General features: G+C 38.3%; 1 protein-coding gene across 2 annotated transcripts in view; it reads left to right on the top strand.

Moving 5' to 3' along the window:
• BUB1 (BUB1 mitotic checkpoint serine/threonine kinase) overlaps nucleotides 1-17482 on the top strand; it is a 47758-nt gene that overhangs the window by 1916 nt on the left and 28360 nt on the right. Inside the window, exons 2-10 of one of the 2 annotated variants that reach the window (XM_058683251.1) lie at nucleotides 1663-1722; nucleotides 2289-2427; nucleotides 3444-3640; nucleotides 5517-5560; nucleotides 6187-6287; nucleotides 8285-8337; nucleotides 8431-8615; nucleotides 10169-10320; nucleotides 15347-15606. In XM_058683251.1, the coding sequence (XP_058539234.1) occupies nucleotides 1663-1722; nucleotides 2289-2427; nucleotides 3444-3640; nucleotides 5517-5560; nucleotides 6187-6287; nucleotides 8285-8337; nucleotides 8431-8615; nucleotides 10169-10320; nucleotides 15347-15606 (1191 nt within the window). Of the gene's footprint in view, nucleotides 1-1662; nucleotides 1723-2288; nucleotides 2428-3443; nucleotides 3641-5516; nucleotides 5561-6186; nucleotides 6288-8284; nucleotides 8342-8430; nucleotides 8616-10168; nucleotides 10321-15346; nucleotides 15607-17482 lie in introns of both variants that reach the window. The other variant, XM_058683250.1, reaches the window with a different exon arrangement.

The following is a 17482-nucleotide window of genomic DNA, read 5'->3' as shown; positions in this document are numbered from 1 at the left end:
TGGAGATCTCTATCAGTATATAGAGAGCTCTTTCTCAGCCTGTTTTACAAGTGTATATTTAATCTACCATAATTGACCTAAAAAGTCCCTCATTGATGGAGACTTGATTTGTTGACAGTCTTTTACTAAATAGTGCTGCAGTGAAAAATCTTGTATGTGTGGCATTTTGCACATACACAGATGTATCTGTCTCCTAGATTCCCAGTTAGTGGATTTGCCAGATCAAAAGTAAATCCGTCTGTAATTCTGGCAGATATTACCAGTTCCCTTGGCAGGGATGAAGAGCACTCCCACCTGCAAGCAAGCCCCCTTGCTTCATCTATTCACTGTTGCACATTTTTTTAGTTTTGCCAATCTGGTAGGTGAGAAATTTGGATCCGAGGGAGGTGAATTTCTTTTATGAGGGAGGTTGAGTATTTTCCTGTGGGATGAGTTTTATTTATTTATTTTTATTGTTTCCCCCTCCCCCCTGGTTTCTCGAAGCTTTGTTTTGTTACCCCAGTTTATCATTTTTCTTTTGATTCTGTTTGATGTTTTATTTGACATGTAGGTAGAAGTTTTTTTATTTCTATATAGTTTGCTTTAGCTAGGTTTTCTTTTGTGGCTTCTAGATGTTGAGTCCTAAGAAACATTGATTGCATTGGTATACTGAGATGATAGCTAGAAGAGAGTATTGCTTACAAATCCTTTTTTCAAAAAATCATGTAATTTCTCCAGTAGAAAACCAGGGATCTTTCTTAGCTTGACTCTCTCTCACACCCAGCAAGTCTCATTGTTTCTGTCTCCAAAACACCCCAAATCCCACACTTGTACTGTTCCCACCCTGGTCCAGCTCACCACCCACTGGGACTGTAGTAGCTCCCTAACGGGTTTCCCACTTCTGTTCCCATTCCACCCCTCCTTGGCCTGGAGGGGCAGAATGGACATTTTAAAATGTAAATTACATTTTGTCACCCCCACCCTTCCAGCTCAGCACTCTTAAATAGCTGCTTGGCTGGCTCTCTGGCTGTCTGATCTAGTGTCATTCTCTCAGAGAGAATAGCCTTCCCTGACCAGTCTAAATATTCTAACTCTTATCACACTCTTCCCTCTTGTCCTGTTTTGTTTTATTTTGTTCCTAAGTGCTTAATGTCACCTGGCTTTATTTTAGGTGTTTATTTGTTTACCCCCTAGCACCGAAGTGCCCTTAGAGAAGAGAACATTGCTTTGCCTAGCCGTTTTGTTTTGTTTTGTTTTGTTTTGTTTTTAAAGCTTGTGGTTGGGATGCAGAAGTAGCAGCAAGCTGAGTTCTCTGGGAGCTGTAGTCGCTGATTTACGAACGTTGCCATTATGTGTTCTTCATGATGGTAGTGACATTAGGCAGCCGTGCCAGGAGAAGGAGACTTTTAGGGCCTAAGGATAGAGTCTGGGACCCTCTCCCGTCATCTCTTTCACAAGGGCTACCTTCAGGGGCTTGGGTTTTGCTTTCTTCTGGAAAAACACTGGATCTGAGTTTTGTGACAACTTCCAAGTGAATAATCTTTTAATTTTTAATATAGCATTTGAACTGATATTTCAGATATCAATTTTAAGGTTTGTAAATGATACATGTAAAATAAAATACATCTTTTGCTTTTAGGAATTATCCCTAATAGCTCATGTGCCTATTTTTCTCTGTTCTAGAATGTTTGAAGCCCATATGCAGAGCTACAAGGGTGATGACCCACTTGGTGAATGGGAAAGGTTAGCATTTAGTTTATTTTTTTCCTTTAAACAAACTATATGCTGGGGCGACTGACTATTGATTTTGGCTCAGGTCATGATCCCAGGGTCGTGGGATTGATTGAGCCCCATATTCGCCTCTGCGCTGAGTGCAGAGCTTGCTTAAAGATTCCCTCTTTCTCTGGGGCACCTGATTGGCTCAGTTGGTTAAGTATCTGGCTCTTGATTTCGGCTCAAGTCATGATCTCATAGTAGTGAGACTGAACCCCTCATGGGGCTCCTTGTTGGGTGTGGTGCCTGCTTGAGATTCTCTCTCTCTCTCCCTCTCTCCCTCTCTCCCTCTCTCCCTCTCTCCCTCTCCCTCTCCCTCTCCCTCTCCCTCTCTCTCCCTCTCCCTCTCCCTCTCCCTCTCCCTCTCCCTCTCTCTCTCTCTCTCTCCCCCTCTTTCTTTCCCTTCTGCCCTGCACACACACATGCACTCTCTAAAAAAAAAAAAATGTCCCTCTTCCCAGCTCATGTTCTCTCCTTCTCTCAAATAAACGAACTATATGCTGACCTAAAAATTAATATTATCCATATTTTTCTAGTTACATACGGTGGGTAGAAGAGAATTTTCCTGAGAATAAGGAATACTTGACAACTTTATTAGAACATTTAATGAAAGAATTTTTAGATAAGAAGAAATACCACAATGACCCAAGATTCATCAGTTATTGTTTAAAATTTGTAAGTATACTTTCAGATGTATAATCAAATCTGTGATCATACTGTGTTTTTGCTTTTTCCCCCAGATTTTAAGATCATTTTAGACTGTCTTATTTTAATTCCTCTGTTTCCAATCATAAATTTTTAAAAGTTGTATGGCCAGAGACGTGTATTTTAGAACCTTTTGGCTTTTGTATTGTGGAGTCAGTCATTTAATTTTAAAACCTTCCTCTGTCTATCAAGTTGGTAGATAGAAACCACTAAATTAAAAGGTGTGTTGGATGAGAGGTGTGTTTGGGGATAGAAGGATAAGCAGACACTGCTAGGTATTCAGAGGGTTCCTGGGAATAAATTAAATTCATTGTGAATAATTAAGAAAATATTAACTCTCAGTAACTAAAATTTAGTACTGCCCCAGGAACAGGCTGCCTCAGTTTAGGCTTTAAAAGTTTGTGTCTTTACAGTCCTGAAATAAAGACTTTGGGGGCACAAGTTCTAGTAATCATAAACGGATAGAGTTAAGATGGATTTGTTCACTAAATTACAAGGTACTAGGATTAGAGGCACCCTGTGGCACTTGGGCAAGCTCAGATTAAGACAACTGTAATACATCATGAGTCATGGAACCCAGTATCCTGGGAAATTGTGTGGGTAAGGAAAAGAAGGAGCTTAATTTTTAGGTTTGCTATCAGCCACACAAACCTGCCCCTACAGCATATCCTGAACCCTCCACGAAGAGCAAACACTGGGGGCGACTGGGTGGCTCAGTGGGTTAAGCGTCCAACGTCAGCTCAGGTCATGATCTCACAGTTCTGGAGTTCGAGCCCCGTGTCGGGCTCTGTACTGACAGCCTGGAGCCTGCTTCGGATTCTGTGTCTCCCTCGCTCTCTGCCCCTCCCCCACTCACACTTTGTCGCGCTCTCTCTCTCTCTTAAAAATGAGTAAAATGAGTGAACATTGAAGGGAGCCGGGCTCCGGGCCCTACCTAGACCGGCAGTTCCTTTGTTCTTGTATCTGTTTGCTTTGGGTTTCTGTAGGCTGAGTACAACAGTGATCTTCATCAGTTTTTTGAGTTTCTGTACAACCATGGGATCGGAACCACGTCATCCCCTCTGTACGTAGCCTGGGCTGGGCATCTGGAAGGCCAGGGAGAGCTGCAGCATGCCAGTGCCATTTTTCGGAGAGGACTTCAACACCAGGCCGAACCAAGAGAGCAGCTGCAGCAACACTACAGGTAGTTTGAAAATAAAACTGCAGAGTGTCCCCTGCTTTGAAGTGTAATGTTTGCTCTTAAAAATTTTTATTGCTTTGTTTGTACAGGGAAATCTTTCTCATTGTGAAAATGTGGATAATACACAATAGTATAAAGGAAAGGAAATTGCCCAGAAATATTACTGGCAACACTTTGGTGCGTTGCCTCCCAGTACCTTTTCCTACCCCTGTGTGCGTGTCCTTGTATTTGTATATTTTAACAGTAAATCGTATTGTTATGTCTGTTACGTATACTGGCCTTGATACTGCTCTTAAGAAATTATGGACTTTTATAGCACAACTTATAAAGCAGTTGTGAAATCTGTCCCAGAGTTATGTCATAATTTAACTGTTCTCCAAATGAACATTTAAGGTGTTTTTAACATTTTGATTTTTGTCAAGAACAACATAATGAGTATCTTAATGAATAACTATTTTTCACAACTTTTTTTTTCTATGATTAAATATACCTCATTTAGAAATGCTGACAATACAGAAAACTAAAGAAGCAGAAGAAACCTGGCGTTTTAGTTGACATGTTGTTCTCTGCTCGTTACAGGATTTACAGGCATGCTTTACATACATCTGCAGCTTCATGTCAAGGTCTTTTTCCTTTATCATAGAGTTAGCTCCCAATAGATTGCCTATTTTTATCTCTTTCCTTCTGATAGAGTCTCAGAATTGAAATTATATAGTCAAAGGGTGAATGAAGAGTTTTTAAGGTTTGTGGTACATATAAGCACAGTCCCTGCTCAAAAGGTTATACCAGCTGGCCCCTCTCCAGAAGCATCTGAGATCACTTATCTCATTGTACCCCTTGCCAGACTTAATACACTCATTGTTTTCAACTTTGCTATAGCACTCATGTTCTTTTTAAACTTTATAAGGAGAATTTTCAAGCATGCATTTAAAAAAAATATAATGAACCTCCCCTTTGTCTGTCATGTACTTTTAGTAATTATTAACGTTTGATCATGTTTTTTCTATGCTAAAGAATTTAAAGCAAATCCAAGACAGCAAAATATTTTATTCCAAATACATAAACATCTCTAGAAAGTGATTTTTTGTGCAGAAGCTTAGGCCATTTTCACACCTAACAAATTTTAACTGTAATTCCTTAATATCTGTAATTTTCAGTTATTCCTCATAATGTAAAACATTGTGAGTTGTTTTTTTGTTTGTTTGCTTGCTTGCTTGCTTTGTTAACCACTGGTTTGTTTGAATTAAGAGTCACAAGATTTGGCATTTGGTTGTACATCTCTTATTCTCTTTATACTCTAGATTCTTGTTGATATCACCCAAAAATGTCAGGTTTAGAAGTTGCATTTTACTCAACAGGTGATTTGGTGTGCAAAGTTGCCATGAAATGATATATTTTAAAACTTCTCACAGCATGAACAATAATATATCTGCCATTTGGAGTGGTGGTCTAAGTTTTAGACTTCTTTCTTCTTAACGTTATATTCATTATGGTCCAGATGTGTAGAATGCCTAAGATAAGGAGTTCAGACACCCCATGTTGTAACATTTGCAGACGATACACAGAGAAAGAGGGTACATTTATTATATAAGTTTGAGAAATACGGACATAAACTAAACAGAAGGGGGAATTTTTCTAATACAGTAATTGGGTATGAAGGAAATCCCAGAATTTTTTTTTAATTTTGAAGCAATTCTAAAATTCAACTTTACATTCTCTCTCAACCTCAGTCTTTACTAGCTTATGGTAGTAAGTAATCAAGATAGTAAGACAATCAAGATAGTAAGATCTTGATTGATCTAGATTGATCTAAATAGATTGATTTAGTTTTCACTGTAAGCTTATAATCTGTGTTGATGCCTTTACTCCTGCCACTTAGGTTATTTCAGGCACGCCTTGCTGAAACCCACTTGCCAACTCAAGGTAAAACAACACTTTCTAAAAATGTCTAAATTGTTAATAATTTAGTCTGACTTGTGCTGGCTTTTTTTCCCTAAGAAAATAATTCATCCAGTATTTATTGATTGTATTGCCTTAGGTAATAGGGAAGGCACTCTGGTAATAATGCCTAGCAAATATCCCTGGAGAGTAGAGCTCTGTCTTAGCAATTTAAAAGAGCAAACCCAAAAGAAAACTTGAATTCATTCTATTTTTAGGATTTAAAAAAATAATCAAAATTGGCCAAAAATAGAGGACAAGGCTTACTCTAGAGTCCATCTGATCTGAATTGAATCAAATGTGTTTAATGCAACTTTTAAAGAAATGGTAGTCATATCTTTTCTTAGAAATAAAGATTATGTTTCAGAAATAAGCATCAACTATCCCATCCTGTTGTTTAAATTATCTCTAGAATATTTCTCTTCTTAAAAGTGTTTTAGTTACATTTCCTAAGACAGTGATCAATAAATTGATTTATTTCTTATGCTACTAATTGAAAGACCAGGGGAATATATTTGTAATAATTTTACTTAATGTATTTTTATCCTTGTTTCTCTTTATTTCACTTTATTTCATCCTTCCCCCCCTCCCCCCCCCCCCGCCCCCCATAGCTAGAACCTTGGAACCTCTCCATAATGCTCAGATTTTAAATCAAATGGTGACATCAAAATCAAATCCAGGAAACAACTCAGCCTGCATTTCTAAGAATCAGGTAATAATGACATTTGTGGGTTGTGTGGAAACTGGGAATGGCATTGAATGGTCATCCAGCTCCCTTTTACATCCACTTTGACATCTCATTTGTTTGACCTTGTTCCTGTGACTCTAACCTCTCTGTCAGCCACCTGCACCTGTGGCCTGTCATCGTCTACCACTGCTCACCTCAGATGTCAGATTTAAATAACTTATCTGTTTATCTGACCTAGGGCCCCCCCCCCCCCCCCACTTTTTCACCTTCTGTCTTTATTTCCTCCCCAGCAGCTTCTCTCCTCCTTGGTTCTACTGGTCTCCCTCACATGGGCCCATGAGCCCCTACATTAGATAATACCCACCTGGAAATTTCTGATCCCTGCTTAAAAAACTCAGGAGGTTGGGTCACCTGGGTGGCTCAGTCATTTAAGTGTCCAAGTGTCTTGGCTTCAGCTCAGGCCATGACTTCATGGTTAATGGGATCAAACCCCCATGTCAGGGGGAGCTGACAGCACAGAGCCTGCTTGGGATTCTCTCTCCCTCTCTCTGTCCTTCCCCTGCTCACATATGTTCTCTCTCTCTCTGTCTCAAAATAGATAAAAATAAACTTAAAAAAAAAAAACAAAAACCTCAGGAACTTGGAACAATAGTACCTATAACCTTAACCAGGGCTTTACTACTCCCCAGAAATTGTTTCCAGTTTCCTGGTTGACACTATGTTTTATGTATTTCCTACGTGTCCCATTTCACTGTCTAATGCCACATTATACTGATGTTAAACTTCTTTTCACTTTCCTCAAACTTAGGACCTGGCTGTCTCTAACCTTTCCTTTGGGAGCTGGCAAAAATACTATTTTAATGAGACAAAAGCCATTAGATGACATCTGTCAGTTTTCTGCCACCAACCAGTAAATGTAACTGCATCCCTCCCTGCCATCACAGTTGGGAAAGGTGGTCTTTCACTTGTGCTTGTTGTTCTTTGTTGAGATTTTTGCCCTATTGAGATCTCTTCTGCTCAAGTCTCTGCTTCCCCTAGCCTGTTTTCCAGTATCTTTCCTCTTTGTACTACAGTTTCTCTTTCAGTTTGCTAAGGACCTCCTTTAAGCTGACTCTAGCAGAAAGGCCTCTGTCCTTAGTGCATGTTACAAGTTTTATTCATATAACACATTCTTAGACGCAGAATATGCATTTCTCACTTTGATAGATGCTCAAACTATCTCATTTTACATTCTACACATTTGCCAGCCTCATTGCTTCCTATTGCCCCAACTATGTGACTTTAAAAAAATTTTTTTAAATGCTCATTTATTTTTGAGAGAGAACGAGTAAGCGAGCAGGGGAGGGGCAGAGAGAGAGGAGAGACAGAATCCGAAGCGGGCTCCAAGCTCTGAGCTGTCAGCACAGAGCCCAATGCGGGACTCAAACCCATGAACTGTGAGATCATGACCTGAGCTGAAGTCAGACGCTTAGCCGACTGAGCCACCCAGGCGCCCGACTATGTACATTTTTAGACAGCAGAGATAGGTCTTACTTATGGTCACATAAGGACCTAGCTCAGTTTCCAGGACCTAGCTCAGTTCCAAACATGTATAAGATGTTCAGTAAATATTTGTTTGGTGAATCAGTCCTAGCATTGGGAACTCCTGAGGATAGAATAGTACCAGAAGGAAATTTTTATGATTTTTGTTTCTATTAATATAGGATTTTGGAATATTAATCCCAGAACACATAGGCACTGTGGTCCAGCTCCTTGTCTGTTGATTGGAGGGAAATAAGTGCCCTTCTCTATTACCAAGTAGGAATTTTTTAAAATCATTTTCCTATCGGACTCTTACTTACAAAAGTTGTAAGATTAATAATCAATAATTGATTATGATTGAATTAATTATAATTTTAAAGAACATATATAAATCTAGTTACAGAACCCCTCTAACACTTTCTTATTGTTTTGTGAAATAATTTGGATGGCAGTTTCTTTTCAGATAAGTGAATGCTGATGTTCCCTTTCTGTCTTTTTAGGGCTCAGAAGTTTCTGGGGTGATTTCTTCAGCTTGCGATAAAGAGTCGAAAATGCAAGTATAATCAGTGCAATAATCTATTAATTAGTGTCATTCAAGAGCTGTTTTAGTACACTGTTGTAAATAATACATTTTTCCCCATTGTAGGGAGCAAAGGGTGATCATGATTTCCAAATCAGGATATTCTGCACAACCGTCTCTAGCAGCCAAAGCTGATGTTCAGCAGGTTGTTATGTATTGCAAGGAGAAGCTTATTCGTGGAGAATCCGAATTTTCCTTTGAAGAGCTGAGAGCCCAGAAATACAATCAACGGAGAAAGCATGAGCAATGGGGTACTTGCAGTCTTGTGATCTGAGATACTCTAGTCACTTAAAATAATAACCTTGAGTAATTACCTTTTTAAACAGGTAATTGACTATGCCGAAAGAATCTGCGAAAAAGTCTCTAGCTCATGTATCCGAAGCCTAGAAATCTTTATTAAATGCAATTACTGAATGAAAAACATTCAGCAAAGAGCACGCACATACCTCAGACCTTTCCTGAAAAGTGTAGCGGCCGCATTTGTCCAGGGGACTACATTGATGTCTTGACAGCAAAGCTCAGAGTTGATATAGCACTAATGTAGATTAAATAGATATACCAACGTTGCCTTCGTTTTAGTGATATTTTAAGCTTTTATTTTTTTTTTATTTTTTATTTTTTTTTAAATTTTTTTTTCAACGTTTTTTATTTATTTTTGGGACAGAGAGAAACAGAGCATGAACGGGGGAGGGGCAGAGAGAGAGGGAGACACAGAATCGGAAACAGGCTCCAGGCTCCGAGCCATCAGCCCAGACCCTGACGCGGGGCTCGAACTCACGGACCGCGAGATCGTGACCTGGCTGAAGTCGGACGCTTAACCGACTGCGCCACCCAGGCGCCCCTATTTTAAGCTTTTAAATATCATCTGAATGGATTTGAACTTCTGTATACAGCAATTTTAAACCTGTAGGTCAGTTATTTGTACTGTGAAAGGATTAGGTTAGGAACTGGAATTGAGAAGAGATTTTCTAAAATCTGCAAGAACAACAAAGAAGACATTCAGAAGGAGCCCTCTGATCAAAGTGCCACATTATTTATGGCTGCGTACTGGGTCAAGTTTTGTTCCTCACAGAGAAAACCATGAGTGTTAACACCAAAGTTTGTGCTTGTCTTTGCTGTAACAACATGGACTTTAGAGAGGAAAGTGGAACTTTGTTCCACTCAGGGCTTTTATACCATCTAACTCACGTGGACGAGAGCTGCTCTGCGTTGGCCTTTTTTGTTTATCATTTCTCATTTGTTCACCAACTGAGAGAACAGGCAGTTAACACTCATGGAGGACCCATTTTCTGCCATGCACAGATGCATTTTTCTTTCACACACTAGGACATAAAGTCTTAGCCAAAGGATCTGATTTGAATGTGATATGGCTACGTTAATTGCCTTTGCAAGTGAGACTTACTGCAGTACATGTGAGGCACTGAACTTTCAGGGTACCGTACTCCTCCTCCTCAGAAAGCACTGGAGATTTACATCTTTTATCTGTTCCACTTTCAAATGATATGTAGAATCATGACTTTTATAAAAAGTGATTATTATCATTGTGCTATTATCAAATATTTTTTATTGGTCAACATTGTAAATTTGTACCTTACAAGCTCTGAAATGAAAAATAACCATCCCAAAGGCAGGTAAAAATTATAATTAAAAGGTAATATACCTTTCAGTGCTAATAACCTTATATACATGGAAAAGACTAGTAAAAAAAATTGCCATCTTAAAAATAACCTTTCACTCATTTCTGTGTATTCCTGTGATGACCTGAATTTAAACTTGCATGGAAACCATTTTTTCTTTCCTAAAGTAAATGAAGATAGACATTATATGAAAAGAAAAGAAGCAAATGCTTTTGAAGAACAACTATTAAAACAGAAAATGGATGAACTTCATAAGAAGTTGCATCAGGTGGTGGAGACGTCCCAGGAGAACCTGCCTGCTTTTCCTGAAAGGGCTGAGGTATGTGCATGCTCTTTGCTGAATGTTTTTCATTCAGCATCCAGTAACACTGATTTCTGTTTTTACTTGCTCCTTTCTGTGCTATATTTTTAGAGTTAATTCTGATGTTAATTTAGATACTAGCTTTCCAAATTTTTACGATTGGACACAGAAAGGTATTCAAAAGGTAAAATGAGAAAAGGAAGTTACAAAGAGTATGCTTTTATATGTGTGTATGTACATACTTATGTGTTTATGTATTCATATATGTAGTCTTTTTTGGATTTTTTAATACAGTGACATAATCATATGATGAGAATATGAATTTAATAATTTAATTAATTAATTGTCTAGTTGTATTTTGCTTGCCATTGTTTCATGTTGGAAGCGGGGAGAGGTGATGAGTATGTTAGAGTCACATGATTTTCTTAAAATTATTAAGGAATGGGGTTGATTGAGAATAAATTTAAGCTACATAATGGCTGCTTAAGTGATCACATAGTATATGTCTGCCTATGATATAGGATACAATGAAGATAAACACCTTAATTTTTTTTTAGAGTTTTTCTTTTTATTTAAGAGCTTTATAGAGGTATAAATGACATATAATATATTACACATATTAAAAGTGTAAAATTTGCTAAGTTTTGACATGTATGTACACCAATAGAACTATCATCGCAATCAAGATAGTGAACATATACATCACACCAAAAGTTTTCTTGCCCCTTTGTTCTTACAAAGTCATGCTACATTTGCCTTGCTTCCTGATGTATTCCAGGCATACAACCTTTCTTCTTTTTTGTTCCTTTGTTTTGTTTTGTTGTGTTTTGAATATAGTTCACATACAATGTTACATTAGTTTCAGGTGTGCAACGTAGTGATTCAACTTCTCTGTGTGTTATGCTGTGTTCACCACAAGTGTAGCTACCATCTTTCGCCGTAGGGATTCTGTGTCTCCCTCTCTCTCTGCCCCTCCCCCATTCATGCTCTGTCTCTCTCTGTCCCAAAAATAAAAATAAAAAACGTTAAAAAAATAAAAAATAAAAAAAAAAAATAAAATGCCATTGACTATGTTACCTCTACTGTACCTTTTATTCCTGTGGCTTATTCATTCCATAACTGAAAGTCTGTATCTCCCACTCCCCTTCACTCATTTTGCCTATCCCCTTACCTCCCTCCCCTTTGGCAGCCATAAGTTTTGTTCTCTGTATTTGTAGGTCTGATTCTGCTTTTTGTTTGTTTACTCCTTTGTTTTGGTTTTTTACTTCTACGTATGAGTGAAATCATATGGTATTTGCCTTTCTCTGTCTGATTTATCTCAGTACAATACCTTCTAGGTTCATCCTTTTTTTGTGGTGGCATAGTATTTCATTGTGTGTATATGTGGAATGTTATATACATACATACATACACGCACACATGCTACATCTTCCTTATCTGTTCATCTACCAAGGGACACTTAGGTTGTTTCCATATCTTGGCTGTTATAAATAATGCTGCAGTAAACATAGGGGCGTATATATCTTTTCAAATTACTGTTTTGTTTTCTTTGGATAAATATCCAGTAGTGAGATTACTGAACTATATGGTATTTCTATTTTTAATTTTTTGAGGAACCACCATACCGTTTTCCACAGTGGCTGCACCCATTTACATTCCCACCAGCAGTGCACGAGGGTTCCACATCCTCTCCAGTTCTTGCTATTTCCTGACATTTTTTCAATTTAATGTAACTTAACTTATTTTTTTTAAAGTTCATTCATTTTTTTTTGAGAGAGAGAGAGAGTGGGACAGAGAGAGAGAATCTCAAGCAGACTCCACACTGGCAGTGCAGAGCCCAACCTGGGGCTTGAACTCATGAACCCTGAGATCATGACCTGAGCAGAAACCAAGAGTCGGACATTTAACTGATTGAGTCACCCAGGCACCCCTCCTGACTTTTTTATTTTAGCCATTCTGACAGGTGTGAGGGTGATATCTCATTGTGGTTTTGATTTGCATTTCCCTGATGATGAGTGGTGTTGAGCATCTTTTCATTTGTCTTTTGGCCATCTCAATGTCTTTTTTGGAAAAAATGTCTAGTCAGGTCCTATACCCATGTTTGGTTGTTGTGGTTTCTTTCTTTTTTTTTTTTTTGGTTTTTTTTTTTGTTTTTGGTGTTGAGTTGTGCTCTTTATTTATTTTGGATACTAACCCCTTGTTGGATATGTCATTTGCAAATATCTTCTCCCAGTAAGTTGCCTTTTTGTTTTGTTACAGTTTTGGGTTTTTGTTTTTGTTTTTGTTTTTTCTTGGGTTTTTTTTTTTTTTTTTTTTTTTTAATGTGAAAGATTTTTACTTTAATGTTGTCCCAATAGTTTATTTTTGCTTTTGTTTCCCTTGCCTCAGGAGACGTATTAGAGAAATGATGCTATGACCAGTGTCAGAGAAATTACTGTCTGTTCCATTCTAGGATTTTTATGGTTTCAGGTCTCACATTTAGGTCTTTAATCCATTTTGAGTCTACTTTTATGGATGGTGTAAGAAAGTGGTCTGGTTTCATTCTAGTAACACTTTAATTTCTTACATATTTTGAAAATTAGAAAAATGCATGACTATGATTTTATAAAAGCAAAGATGTTATATATGTGGATGTGCATGTGTGTGTATAGTTACACGTATATAAATGAATGGTTACTAACTATGTAGTTTGCATTTTTCCAGAACTTTACTATGCATGAACACATAAATATGTATACAATTGACATATACAGGCTTATACAGTTAGCCTGTATAAGGCTTACTTTGTGCTTTTTCTACCTAACCCACCTTACGGATCTTTCCTTGTTATTACATAGAGATCCAACTGATTTTAATAGCATCACAGTCTACTCTCATACCTTTTAGGAAGGGCATGTGTCATGTGGAAACTATCATAAACCATGCTGCAGTGAGCATTCTTGTACATATGAGATGATTACTCTAGGAAAGACACAGAAAAGCAGAATTGCTGCTGAAGTTTGTGCACCTAAAATACTGCCCATCTGTCCTCCAAAAATTTACTGTTTTACACTCATAATAGTGAATAAAAGTACGTGTTTTTTTGTATATGCTTGGCTAACATTACCTATCGTAAATATTTTTAACCATCTGATGTGTTTATTTCTAATCACAGGTAAATTTGGACTTTTAAAAATACATTTAGTGGCTGGTTTTTTTTCTTAAAAACTTTTAAGAATTTTTTTAAATTAAATTTGTCTTTTTTTTCTTAAAATTAATTTGTTAAATTAAATTTGACTTTGTTCATTTTGCTATTGGATCGTTACATATTTTTCTTATTTAGTTGGATTTCCTTTTTTGTATAATTTGTTTTCCCTAGATAATTCCAAGAAATTGTTAAAATAATTGTTTCATTATTCTCCTGTGCTATATTTTTATGATACTTATCAGTTATTTCTCTCTAAACTCTTGGGAGAAACTAGAAATATGTTTTCATTATGTTCAAGTACATCAGGTACGCTCTTAGTTTCACTTCTCTTGGCCACATGCCTCCCGGAACCATCTGTCTGTCTCTTCCACGCTGGCCTCCAAGCAGCTGTCCTCTCCTGACTCCTCTCCAGTGGTGTATCCCTGCTTATTTTCTAGTTCCTATGGCATTGTTTCCTTTTAACAACCCCATTTTGGTGGCACACAGTCCCTAGGAGCTTTTTTTAAAAAAAAGCATATATGAGCGATTCGTTTTTTGAGATCTCTTGCTTGTACCCTCACACATGGGCGATAATTAGGCTGGATGCTATGTTCTCGAAGGGGAATCATTTTCCCTCAGAATTTTCTTAGTTCATGCTTTCAGCTCCACTTTCATTTCCATTCTGAGATGTATCTATATGTCTGAACTCTTCTCCTGATCAGCCTCCTCCAACTGTTGTTTTAGGTGTTAGAATTACTTTACCAACCTTTTGGTGAGGTTTTGGAGGTAGTAGATGATAAAGCACATAGTTAAGCCACTGTCTTTAACCAGAAGCCTCCCTTTATGGAGCTTGCTTTTGTGTTGGGATAGCATAAGGATATATTTCCCAAACGGATTGTCAGTGGCCCCCAAATCATTTACTGAGCTACTCGACCTTTCCCCTTTGATTTAAAATATCTTTATCGCATGCTAAATTTTTAATATACAAGATCTGTTTCTAAAATGTACCTTGGCTTTGGTTACTAGGTTTCTTGATCATCCCATATTGTATATTTACCATAGCTTTGTTGTAAGTTTTGATATCTGGTATGGGAAGTCTGATTATTCCTTTTCAAAACATGTTTTCAGAATTGAATATTATTATTAATTTTGATCTGTTTTTAGTTTGGTAGGTGAGAAAATGGGATAGGTCATTTCTGATTACTTTTTTTGATGACTAGTAAAAATGAACTTTTTATATTTTATCCATTTGTTTGTGAACTAACTATTCTTGCCATAGAAGTTGGTGCCTTTTTTTTTTTTTTAACAATTTGTGAGAATACTTTTATATGGTGAGGAATGAACTCTACTGTCTTTTAACTTTTTAACACAAGAGTGTGCAGTGACAGTCTAAGTGCACATAAGTCGAAAAACAAAGGTTTTAAGTCCAGAGCTTGTCAGCCTTCCCACTGTAAGCCATGTTTTTGTGGAAGCTATTGTTGCAAGTTAGATTCACATCTCATTAGAGAGAAGATGGCTACCAAGTGTATTTTAATGAAGGGAATACCATTATGAGCATTTGAGGGCATTGACTTATTGGTCCTTTCTCAAAATTAAGAGAAATAAGACAGTTCTTAAACACTGATAAAACTGTAGGGACTCGTTATTTCCTATTTCAGGAAGTAGGTGCTGCCCAGTTTTATCTGTGGTGAAGAAGCTACAAAAGCATCCATCATGTAAAGTGGTCCTTGTTGTTGTTGGCTGTACCTGAAGGGTGTGGGGATGCCACAAGGGGAGAGGAAGCTACTGATGACAGATGCCATTCTTTGCAAAGCTGTAGTACTTCATGAGTGGTACTCCGGACTTCACGGCCTTGTTTTTGTTTGCTTAACTTGAAAGGTTAATCCGGCAAGGACGGGGCCAAGTGTAGGCTCCCAGCAGGAACCGAGAGCTCTGTGTCTTCCAGCCATCAATCAGCAGGCCTCAAAGAACATGGGGGAGAGACCCAGAGAGGCAACACCTGTTGCTCCTCCTATGGCAAATGCTGTCACTGCCGCTTTGGTGTCCCCAGCCATCAGCCAGAGTGTATCTCTTCCTGTTCCTCTGGCAGCCCAGCCAGTGACAAACTCCATGTTTCCAGTGGCCGGAAAAGATGACGGGTAAGGCGAAGGTCGTCCTAGAGACGATAGTGACGGGAGTGGCATTTGTCAGCTTCTTTACATGTTCTGCAGTTTCAAGAACAGTATATAAAAGATGAATGATTCCTGTTTTTACTGTAATCTGTAGATGGACATGTTGAAAAAGTTACCGAAATCGTCCCAAATCTTTCATACTTATTACACTATTTTTCTTTTAGAGTGTTCATTTCATTTCATTTCATACTTCTCTCTTCCCTTAAGAATATTCAGTACCGGGGCGCCTGGGTGGCTCAGTCGGTTAGGCGTCCGACTTAGGCTCAGGTCACGATCTCACGGTCCATGGGTTCGAGCCCCGCGTCGGGCTCTGGGCTGATGGCTCAGAGCCTGTAGCCTGCTTCCGATTCTGTGTCTCCCTCTCTCTCTGCCCCTCCCCCGTTCATGCTCTGTCTCTCTCTGTCTCAAAAATAAATAAACGTTAAAAAAAAAAAAGAATATTCAGTACCTGAAACTCACCGTTTTTTTTTTGTAACTGGAGAATGTACAGCTATTAACCTGTGATTAAACTGAAATGGCCTTTCTTACTGGCCTTGAATACATGTAGTGATTATTACTGTCCAGACACATGTTCCTCACATGGGTTCTCCTGATCCTTCTAGCTTCCCACCAGGAGTAATTTGGGATTCATATCCATTACACGATATGCCAAAACCCATCTGTTGTACACTGCTTTGGGGATTTTTTTTTCCCCAAATTTTGAGGGATTTTCCTAGATTTCATAAATTATAATTTATAAATAATAACTTACTTTGTTTAAATTTTTACCTCCCATGACTTCGACACGCTCTTTCTCTCTTTTTACATACAGCAATTTTATTGATCCGTTAGAGAAAATGAGAGCGACCGTGTAACTTGTACCCTTCCCTTGGGCTAAACTCCTTAGCACAGATTATAGCTCATAAGGACCGGTTCTTCTCAATATCTGAGGTTAACTTTTATCAATGATTTCTCCTGGAAATAATATTTAAAATGCTTTTTCACTCACATTAGATTAATAATTCAGACCTGTGTCCTGTGTCATACAGTGTATGTCAAAAAAGAACTGTTGCGTCGTTGGAGTCTATGACCTTATTAGTTCTTCACTGTTAACACAGTTATAAAATGATAAAAACAGGAGAGCAGTGACAGGCTCAAAAAGATGTTGCGTGTCCCATCCGCCCCAGCAGAGACAGAGTCATGAGGCTGGAGGGGCCAGACGAGCTGTCCCTATAAAACTGTGAAACTCTTTAACCTAATGAACATTCAGATCTCAGTCAGAAGCACCTCAGCTTGATCCTGACCCCGGCCCAGGCAAGGGACTGAATGGACCCTTGGTACTCTCACTAGCCAGGACAGCTTACCGTGGCAGAGAAAAGATGCCTTTGTCTGGAATCTCATGTAAGAACTCATGTTTTTAAGACAGTTTAGTGAGGATTTATAAAATTAAGTGTGTTGTACTTTTTACTTACACCCTAACATGGTCCCTGCTAAGGGAATTTTAGCAATGTTAAATAGACAAGTGAGGTAGGTCCACTATCGTGACTGTACTTAAACTGTGATATAAATGTCTTGTGTGCCATCTTTTTTATTTCTTGAGAACTCTTAAAGTCGGCAGAACCATGCTATGTGGCTACTGGCTCAGCATCACAGCTAAAGCACACCAGTGCTTCCCATAGCATGACTGTGGCCAGCTGCATTGCTCACCAAGGCCTGGACCTGGGTGTGAGCCCTTTAGCCTATGTAATAAATGGGGTCATTCGAATTAGAGGCAGTTTTCCTGCCCTCCCAGATACAGGAGTGATTACATGATGTTAGAATACAGGCCCACTGTGTCAAGGCAACATGTAGTACCTGACCTTGA

The sequence above is a fragment of the Neofelis nebulosa genome, chromosome 9, assembly GCF_028018385.1.
Source record: "Neofelis nebulosa isolate mNeoNeb1 chromosome 9, mNeoNeb1.pri, whole genome shotgun sequence".
Classification (NCBI taxonomy): domain Eukaryota; kingdom Metazoa; phylum Chordata; class Mammalia; order Carnivora; family Felidae; genus Neofelis; species Neofelis nebulosa.
The sequence above is the reverse complement of the archived record's forward strand: the minus strand, read 5'-3'. Positions and strand labels throughout refer to the sequence as shown.